This window comes from Pholcus phalangioides, unplaced genomic scaffold (assembly GCF_987345545.1).
Source record: "Pholcus phalangioides strain wild (caught in Gottingen) unplaced genomic scaffold, Ppha-v1.0 ptg000004l_1, whole genome shotgun sequence".
NCBI lineage: Eukaryota > Metazoa > Arthropoda > Arachnida > Araneae > Pholcidae > Pholcus > Pholcus phalangioides.
Window position 1 is genome coordinate 42789634 of NW_028301597.1, and position 11046 is coordinate 42800679.

At 40.9% G+C, this 11046-nt stretch overlaps 1 protein-coding gene across 1 annotated transcript; it reads right to left on the reverse strand.

Moving 5' to 3' along the window:
- Positions 1–2720: 2720 nt before the first annotated feature.
- Positions 2721–10796, reverse strand: LOC149087618 (uncharacterized). The gene is made up of 2 exons (XM_089231925.1): positions 10703–10796; positions 2721–3265 (listed from the first exon to the last, which is right to left on the reverse strand). The coding sequence occupies exons 1-2, from the start codon at positions 10794–10796 to the stop codon at positions 2721–2723; spliced, it is 639 nt and encodes a 212-aa protein (XP_089088051.1).
- Between the last annotated feature and the right edge of the window lie 250 nt (positions 10797–11046).

An 11046-nucleotide genomic window follows, 5' to 3' on the forward strand; every position in this document is an offset into this window, starting at 1 on the left:
GGGTAGACGTCTATTTTGGTAATTCTGTTTAATCTGCGGTAATCGACACAAAATTGCCAAGTGCCATCCTTTTTCTTGACAAGAACTACAGGAGAGGACCAGGGGCTTTCAGATGGCTGAACGACTTCATTTTTCAGTATATTTTCAACTTCCTCTTGAATTATTCGACGTTCTGCAGGCGATACCCTATAAGGTTTTTGGTTGATGGGAGAATGATCTCCAGAGTGTTTATTTTGTGCTTCACGTTGAGTTTGTAGCTCCCCACCTTACCTCCATCACCAAAAGCTTCCTGAAACTGTTCTAGTAATAGAAGCAATTTCTTTTGATGTTCACTATCAAGATCCGATGACAACATTTGCGAATAATCGACTGGATTCGCATTACTCTTGCTAACATTCTCGTACGACAGCACTTCCGATAAAGCATTCACATAGTTACAGGCAAGTTGTTCGGCGTGGCCAACGCACATGCTCTTCAAGATACGTCGAGGTTGAGCTAGCCCATTAGCGACCCACAGTTCCCCTTTGTTATTAGCGAGGCTCATGGTGGTTGATGGGATGGTAACTTCTTGGTTCATCAATAAAAACCTATTATTTTCTATGATAACGTCAGTGTCATTATCCAGCATAGGAGCAAATACTTGTATCTTAGTTACTGAGCGTGCTGGTATGGTATAGTCCTCTACAGCGTACAATCCCCCTTTCTGCGTAGGCCGGTGATCATGTAAGATCTCTTCAAATGTAAATTCTAACTTGCCACAGTTTATGATTGCTTGAGACGCTTCTAGAAAATCCCAAGGATCCCGAGGATGACTTCATGGCTACATTTCGACATACTTGTGAATTCGACTGGTTGACTGTGACCATTGACGGTGAGACGAAGAGTACAGGTTCCAAGAGGTTTTACATAACTGCCATTAGCGAGTTTTAAGATAACATCTTGTGAGGAACATTGTTCACTGTTTACAAACATAATTTTGCGTAAATGGCGTCGAAAATCTTCCGAGATCACAGAGAAAGAGGCTCCAGAGTCTACTAGTGCACGTATGGGATGGTCGTCGAGGATAACATCAACATGATTTCCGAGCATCTTAGCGACATTGGGAGGATTTTGAAAAATAGCGGCCTCACCTCCAACAAAAGTCGCGCGGCTTAGTTTTCCTGATTTCGTCGATTCGGCGACTAACTAGAGCATCTATACGGCGACGGGGATCTGTAGCGGCGTGTCGGCGATCATCTACGAAACGGGCTGGATGGAGGGGCCCTGGCGGCTGGTATGCTGGTCTCGTCGGTTCTGCGGCTGTTACTGGGATATGACGAAGCATGACGTCCTTGGCTGTTGCGGTAGGTGTCAAAGATGGCCCTTCGCTCTCGACAATAGCGTACGACGTGTCCGGGAGTGGAAGCAAACGGGACTGTTGTCCTGTGTACGCCACACATCAGTTTTCCTCGGATGTTGCTCCGATGTTGATTCCAGTCTTGCCGTCCTACGGGTCTATTGGCGCTGTCGTCTTGATCCAGGAGAAATCGGCCGTTGACGTTCTCCAGACAGAGAAGCGAGTTACTTTCCCACTTCATCCCTTACGACAACCTCGATCGCTTGCAGTCATGCATCTCTGCTGGTGGCATGGTTAAGCGCTGGATCTCCTCACGCATAATTTGACGGATAAGAGACGACAAATGCTCTTGTTCCTCGATAGCAGCTATAAGAACAACGTTTGGGAGTCTGGCAAACTTGTTTAATCCGATCCTTTTCTGCTGCATTTCTTCTATGTAATGACACCACTTGACGAATTCAGCAATGGTGGTGAATTCTCTAATCAGCAGCGCCTGGTATACGTCCTCTGCCACTCCTTTCATGGCCGGGTCTACTTGATGACAAAGTGCCAATACGTCCTGGATGTATGATGGACTTGATTCGCCACTCCTTTGCGGTCGACTCTTCAGCCGTTCTTTGGCTCTTCGAACGTACAGCTCGGTGACACCAAAGGTTTTCTTCAGTTCAGCTTCGAACGTTGACAACGAAGTGAGTCTGTCCTCGTTGTTTTCGAACCACTGCCTCGCAGTACCTTCGAGGAAAAGTACGCATTGGCAAAGCGATGACTGTCATCCCACCGGTTGAAGTTCGACACTCTCTGATACTCCTTCAGCCACGTCGTCGGATCTTGGTCAGGATCACCTCTGAAAAGATTCGGCTTCCGGGTCTCCTCCATAAGAGCTGGAGTGCGTATTCTAGAACGTTCTTCTTCTCCTGTAGTCGTCATGGCTCGAGAACGAATAGTCCTTGTAGATGTCACGTACATCCCGTGTTCAGAAGGAAGATTCTGTAATCGATTACTCTGCCGAGAATCGTCGTTAGAAGCCAGGCTGATCACAACTGTCGTTACCCGACGCCTCCACCAAAAATGTCACGTTTATTACAATTGGATCAAACACGGCGAGTTATTTTATTAGGCTAAGCACAATACAGGAACAAAAATAATAGCGTGACCGAACACAACGCATACGCAGATCAAACTGCCCAAAAAATAAAATAATCAAAAAGAATTAACTCAAGTCACCATAGCAACAAATAGTTCAAAGAAATGAGATGGAGACAGACCTTTGTAAAGGCTTGTTGTCCTAATACGTTGCAATATTTTGAATCCACGCCGCTTCATGTTGTTCCGCCGGTGCCCTGAAGTGCAGTTCCCTGGTGAGTGCGCAGCTCGTGGCGTAATGTCACTTTGATCCCAGAGCCCCACAGTTGCATCTGTCACTTGCTGTTAGTTTGAATCTTTTCAGGTTCTCTGGGAATGGTCCATGTCCTGTCACAAACATCTTCACTTCTCGTTTCCAGTAGTAGCTTCGTAGTCCGACTTTTTTAATTACCGCATGTGTAGAACGACTAGTAATATCAGAATCCCGTTTCACTTGCCATTTGTTAAGCATAGATGATCTTAGTCGTAACTTCGCCGCCGAGAGTGGGAGTTTAACATTATCTCTTGATGATCCATTGATAGTGGCATCCTTGGCCAGCTGATCCGCTATCTCATTGCCCCATGTGCCATCATAGGCTTTAACCCATGATATTTGTATTTTCTGGTGCCTGATCAAGAGTTGACGAGCTTTCCTGACCATCTCATGCTCTGACGTTTGACTCTTCAGTGCCATTAAGCTAGAGAGTCTGTCAGATCTGATATGAGCAGGTGTTCCCTTCTTCACTGCATCCTTGATAGCCTCTAAAATCGCCAGAAGCTCCGCCTGAAAGACTGTTTTACAGCTAGCTGATGCGAAGATTATATTTAAGAAAGAGAGAAAATCCAATTGCCTTTGTGCGGGGAATCGAATCCACGTCTTTTCACTTTCCGGGTGAAAACGCACTAGACTACAGAGGAAACGAATATCTCAATGCTTCCTTGGAGGTCGTGTACATGGACGGTCGGACCTAACTCAGGCCAAAGCTCACAAATGCTGACACTGCCACCAGATGGCGGCTTATCCGAGGATGATGTCAGTTCACACGAACTCGAAGGAAATATTGAGATATTCATTGCCTTTGTAGAGTCTAGTGGTCTAGGGCGTTGGTCCGTAGGGGCAGTTGAATTTTCTCTCTTTCCTAAATGTATCTTCAAATCAGCCAGCTGTTAAAACATTTGAATATCTGATCATTCATTAGAATTGATTCATAAAAATATAATATATAAATTTCAAAAATCGAATTCAACAATTTTTCAAAAATACTTTCATGGCTTAGTTTCTGAAACTGAGGTTCATTTTACGAACACAACGAGTAAATAAACATTTCTGCAAAATTCCAGAATTTTGGGGGGCAGTTATTTTTTTTATCTGAACGAATGAACTCAAAAAATGCAATCTCAGAAAATCGTAATAATAATCGTATAAAAATCTGAAAAGTGCAGAACAAACACTAGTAGGGTGAAGAAAAGGAATTTTTTCGCTTTTTCGATTTTTTCTTAGGGCTAATAGAAGATGACACCTCCAAAAACGCCAAGCTGTACGTTTGGTGTACATTCGGCGAAGTTGGCAGGATTTTGTCTGACGTCATCAATTTTTAAAGCTCATTAATTATGGGTCTAATAAAAAACTAAAAAAAAAACAATTTTCCATATTAGTTTTTCACAAGGAATCACGTGTGTAATTATCGGTCGACAGTTACCACCCTGTATGTTTCATTGTTATGAGAGAAACCTTTCGTCGTGAATTTTTAGTTTTTTATACCCAGTTAAAATTTTTCTCGCTACTGAAAGCATACATGCAACTATTTTAAAATTGAAATTTTCACCAAAACATAGACTTATTGAATTCTTCAAATCAGTGTTTTTAAACACCCGGACGCGGCCCTGGCATCAGTCAAACCGGGCAGTGAGCTATTGATCATTTCATATTTTACTAATCATTTACATTAGTCACGTTTATGACGTAGCGGTTTACTAATAAAAGAATAATTCTACCAACCTCCGTGGGCTTCCAAAGGTTGAGAACCACTGCTTTAAAGCATCGTCACAGAATAGACAACGAAGCGCTTTGTAATCATGATCATTTGCTGGTTTCCGCGACTTCGATGCTCAGCCTTACGCGTTTGGGGGAAAGCCAGGCGATCCTCGCCGTGTTTGTGTGCAATTTCCTACTCTGTGAAATCAAACGTCGAGTTGGAAAGTGTTGCCACTTGAAGCAGGCGTGATTTTGTTTTCTATGTATTAAATGTATGAACAACAGTCACGTCTGTGGTAAGTAACGAATGAAGATTATCACAATAAAGAAAGTTGAAAGTAATCGTAACTCCAGTATGTGTTGTTGTTTGAAACAACGACCCTCCACCCAGGACCTTCCCAGTCAGTGCCGTCATTTCAACTTTTATGTATGTATATACTATTTTTAGTGTATTTTCAAAAGCCGGGGCGTTCTGCTCTCCCCCCCCCCCAAATGACAGGCCTGTTCCCAGGTCATCCTGGAAAGAACCTAAAAATCATTTTGGTATTCAAACAGTTTGTAAGTAAAAAAAAATCTGCAGCACGTACTATTTTATAATCGTGACGAAAAAACGTAAACACCCTTTAATTGAAATTTATTTAATATTAGTGTATATCACAGTTTCCCAACCTTTTTTGTCCCATCGCCTCCTTCTTCACAACACGCAAAAACTTTGCGAGCGGGTTTTCGAAGATTAATTTGAACAATAGAGCGCTAAGTGTGAAAATGTGGTCAGTGCAACCCTTGTTCTTACGGAATGCGCCTTGAGATTAGGGTAGGATCCCATTCTGTTCCGACCAATGATATAGCCTTTTCATTAGTATAAGGGAGAAAATTTTTGAGGGGTAGTTCAAGAGAGATATAGCTCTGTAATTTTTCAGGTCCAACGGAGAGCCTTTTTTCATAATTGGTGAGATTATTATTTCGGGCCAAGATCGAGGAATATCACCAATTTCCAGAATGAAATTAAACAAATTAATGAGGAATGTATGTACGTCAGGAGGCAAATTCGTCAAGAATTCATTGGAGATACTATCGCTCCCTCGGGCTTTATTACGTTTCAGTAACGAGAGCACTGAAAAGTATTTGGAAACTGAGATGGACGCTTCTAAAAAACTGCATGAGTTATTAAAGTAAGGGTGAGCAAAGGAGTGGGTTAGGTTAGCTGTTGAGTGGGCCGCAAAGAGATTAGAGAAATAATCTAACCAACATTGTTAAGAAATTATTGAGGGGTTAAAATATGTATTTCGTCTAAAAATGTTCAAAGCTTTCCAAAATTCAGAGGAATTAGTTGAATTTTGTATTTTATGGTGGATTTCTTGGAAATATGTGTGTTTTTTTCGGGTACATGAATCACGGAAAGATTTTTTCAGTTGAATATACACTGCTCAAAACAATTAGGGGAGCACATGGTTTTAACAAAATTACGCAAAGATGTATACCGATAAGTAACATAAAATGAATCATCCATAATTTAAAGCCTAGCAGGAAACGGAAGAAGAAAACTTCATATGCAAATCAAAGTTCATGACGTCAAAAACCAGAAAAAGGAGATAAGGGCAGAAATCGGGATGTTGCAGAAACGTCTGTTTTACTGCCGTAACTGTGAAATTCGATTGCGCAGTATTGTTTTTTGAGACAAGGTGACTTGAGGATGTCTCAACAACGTGATTTACCGGAATCCATGGCATGGCATGGCGTGTTATAGGCAGACTGGAATCCGGGCAAACACAACGTAGTGTCGCGGACGCTGTTGGGGTCGCCAGAAGTGTTGTTGCAAGGCTGTGGAATCGATTCCAAGAAACAGGAAATGTTAGACGTCGACCAGGGCAAGGTCGGCCACGCGCCACTACAGCAACTGATGACCGGTATGTACGGTTAACAGCCCGTCGAAACAGAACAGAGAATGCTACGCAGCTGCAAAGACGTTTGCTCTTGGCAACAGGACGAAGGGTGTCCAGCCAAACAGTACATAATCGGCTTCATGAGGGAGGGCTCTATGCACATAGGCCAATGGTCTGCATTCCGTTGACCCCACGCCACCGTGCGGCGAGATTTACAGAAAAATGCGTTAGTGGTTATTTACAGGCGAAAAATTACATAATTAATGATGAATAAGCACTACTTACATTACACTGGTGCTGAATGTGGCTTCCATATTTTGAGTGAAAATGACACACATGCCAGAATTATAATTTTATGTATGTATCGTGCTCAATGTATGCCAGCTCTGTGTAGAGCGATACTTTGGAATATTGAGACCGGCTCCTAGATGTTGGAGCCTTTGCACTTTTTTTATATTTTACAAGTTCTGCAAATTCACAGAGATCGTAACTCACCTATTATCATGAGGGCCATTGTAACAAGATAGTTTCCTGATGCAGACCCATGTCAAGTCCACCTCGAAATAAGACCACAAAAGGCTGTGACATTTAGCGCAATAATAGTAAGTGCCAAAAAACACGGTTTCAGATCACTGTAGTGACCTGCAGCTTAGTTTATTCACAGTTTGCGAGCACTTAAGTGACCCATGGTGCATTTACAGCTCACTAGTCAGAGTTGCCAAGATGAAAACATTGCGGGGACGGAAAAATGCTAGTTGCCCCGTACATACTGGACTCAAGCACTTATGCAGGAAGTGGTGCGTTGCATTGCATATTCATTAATTATTGGATCTCAAATGGCCTCTGACCCTCTTCCCAGGTTCCTGTAGCACTATAACCTGCAGCACTCTTCTAGATTTGGGCCACATTCTAAAGCATAGTTCCCCAACCATTTTGTCCCATCGCCCCCCCCCCTCTTCAGAATTTTTTTTCTCCCAGGTTGTCGAAGAAGACCTAGCTATGCTGGAATCTGTGCACGTATGTTCTTGTGAACCTAACGTGAAGTCTGTTTCTGTGCAACGCTGCCATAAATTTTCTAACTATGAGGGAAGTGCAATGATTGAATAATTGTATCGTTGTGTGTGTAGGCCTGTTGCTCGCTGTGGCGAGATTTTTCAACTGGGAGATCGGCTCTCACTCGCACCTCGAAGTTGGAAACCACAGAAAAAAAAAAAAGCCAACCACCATTGCGGCAAAGGTGGGACTCGAACCCGGATCCCATCAATGCGAATCCATCACTATGACCACTCTATCACCACAGCGACAGCCGCAACTATCAAAACACTGCTATAAAGTTGTAGTCGTGTGTTTGTGTTTGACAATATTTTTCATAAATAGTAAGTAGAAGTAGATGGTACACATAGCATTCCCTAACAATTAGGTAATTCTGAACTACCATCTGTCTCTTCGTAGGTAAATCGATATTTATTCGCCTCTATGAAGATAGCGCTAGTCATTTACGGTTGGTAATGTACTGTATCAAATCTCTGGTTTCGATTCTGAGCAGTGCCATTTCGTCTGAGACATCGAGATTTTTAATCACGGACATATATTTGAACATCTATCAGCATGTGTACTTAAAATTCATATAAAAGTATGCATTCAAGTATGGTGTTTCGAACCACGAACATTTTGGGGATGTGACCCTGAATTGCGATTAAGTGAGACCGCGGACCAATTCACGATCAAAGGCATCGAACAAGATTAGACAAAATTCCATACTGTCGTTACATTTCTGGATTTCCAACTATCAACGTGCTGTAAGGATTTCATCAAAAATGCTCCTTCGGTAATATTTATGAAACGGTTAACATAAATATGCAATACGTCAGTGAACATGCAATAGCTTCAGCTCTAAAGATTCACCAAGCCTATTCTGTTGGAGCATTCCGAACAAGAGATGGGAGATTGGTTATAGCTTTCACAAATTTTTCTTATCAGAATTCAGTAGTCATTGTTTGATACCTTTCTGTCGTATTTCGATTCCAGGATTCGATTCTTTACTCGCTAACAGAACAGGCTTGTCTCGATCGTTCGCGTAATTTGAACGCATTGCCCTGGAGGGCATAGCCGTATCGAAAAGTTTTTATTTGTTTGTACACGGCGTTTGTAGAGAACAAGGTGTGTGTGTGTGTGTGTGTGTGTGTGTGTGTGTGTGTGTGTGTGTGTGTGTGTGTGTGTGTGTGTGTGTGCTAAACGGAAAAGAATAATAACTTGTGCAAGAGCATTGGACAATACAGGGCATGTGCACTTAGAGATATATAAATCATACAACATGGTTATAAACATGTACAAAACAGAAATGCTAAGCAAAACATGTGTGGAAGCCAAAATGTTAAAGATATGTTCAAGCTAAATTTCGATTCCACATTGATTTTTATGATACTAAATGTGTGTAAAAATGAAGAGATATCGATAGAAGGTGTAAGATACGACAATACACGATGCTTCACGTAGACGTATAATATCAAGTCTGAAAATAGGCAGTCCTTCCTCCATAAATGCTTACTCTGGGCGTGTTTACCTTCAGTCTAAAATCACCCACTGGAATATTTACGAATAATTAATAATAATTTAGATTTTCATTTATTTAAATTGTAAATATCAATCATACTATTGGCACATACACACACACGCACTTGCGCGCTGGATGATGATGACAGAGCAACTGCCTTCGATAAGACAAAAGACAATTATTAAAATGATAATAACCGGCTAATTAACGGAGTCAAATAATCAAATAATAACTTCATAATGCAATGCACTAATGGTGTGTAGCAACAAACGCAAAAAATACGCATATCTGGTAAACTATTTTATTTAGAGCTTATTTTTTTGCTGTTACTTATTTATGTTACGACCATCCTGAAAAATCCAGCTATGGCTTATTTTTTGATTGTCTGAATTTCGGGGGAAACACGGTACTTACTGTAAGTTCGGGGGAAAAGTAAACAAAAATGAATGTGATTTAAAATGACCCACAACATTCGTATGTATTCGCTTGAGTTCGTTTTCAGTATCATTTATTCTTGCGGAGAAACACATCCTCGGAAATATCTACTGAAAATGCAACGGATGTTAATTAGTAATTCATGAAACACTTTTGAAAATATTTAATTAATGCTAAATGAGAACTTTTAGTATAAAACTAAATACAGCACAATACCGGCAATGCAGCACAATAAGCAATGCAGCACAATAAGCAATGCACCACTATATTCAGTGCACCACAATACGCAATGAACCACAATACACCATAAGCACTGCATTAGAATAAGCAATATGGCATGTGATTCACTAAAATACGTGATGCATAACAATGCACAATTGGCCAATATTTGCAGTGCACCACAAAAAGCAATGCAGCACAATACCTCATGTACCGCAATACCTCGCAATACGCGATGCATCGCACTAAACAAAGCACCATAATACGCAATGAGCCATAATAAGCCATAAGCACTGCATTACAATAAGCAATACAGCACTCAGTGCACTACTACACCTAAAGCATCACAATCAGTAATGTATGTAATCAGTAATATTGTATACCACAATAAGCAATGCAGCATAGTATACGATGCATCGCAATAAGCAAAGCACTATAGTACGCAATGCACCACAATACGCATTAAACGCGACATTAAAATGAGCAATACAGCACGCGATGCACTACAATATGCAATGCACCACAATCAGTAATGCACCACAATCAGTAATGCACCACAATCAGTAATGCACCATTATTTTTTTAGTGCCACAATAAGCAATGCACCACAATGCGCAATGAGAAGCAAGTATTCATCCTCGACTCAAAATGAAACCTGTCAATTTCTCCATAAAGAGATCTGTCCAATGCCCCGCCCTGGGTACCCGGACCTTGTGTGTTGGGAGCACTGGTGATGTATACATACCTCTGGGTACATGCACAAAACTTGATCCCTACAGTTCAAGCGGTTCCCGATGTCCTCAGGAGTTAAATGAAAACTCGACCCAAAATCGTAACCGACTTCCGTAACACAAAAACGTCACCCATTTCCGTAACATAAAATCGTCACTAATTTCGGTTACTTAGAAACAGGCCCTTTTCGAGTTCGTGATTTTATATTATCGAGTAGAGTTTTTCATGACTCTCCCATTACTTCCTATCCCCCCCCCCTCTCTCTCTCTTTCGTTTCTTTTCTCTCTCCATTAAAAAACGAAAATAATTATATTTTACTTTTCATAACGAATTGTTTTACTAACCTTTTCTATACATGAATAAAGAAATGATTTGATTCGTTTTGAGTAGAAAAATTCAGTTTTCCTATGTATTTTTCCGGTTTTTTTTTTCTTTTCTATATTTACTTTGGTTTCTCCTGTATTTTTCTGCTCTAGGGCTAGTGTAGATACCAGGGATTGTTCCAGTGATGGCCAGTCCTGTAGCAGAGCTCAATGCCATGATGTACTCTCTGATGTACGTGATCATCAATGAGTAAATAAATATCTGAATGTAACAATAAAACCTATGGTGAATTTATCCTTTATTGTTTCTGGTAAAAAAAAAACTGTCAAACCTCGTGTACTCGAACATAAAAAAAATCCTGAGTGATTAGGCCTAGTTAACATGTCCAAAATTTTTCTGGGGGATGGCGAAGGTTTTCAGTTTATTTTAGCTATATATTATTGAGAATCCAAAATAAGTGTTCTTT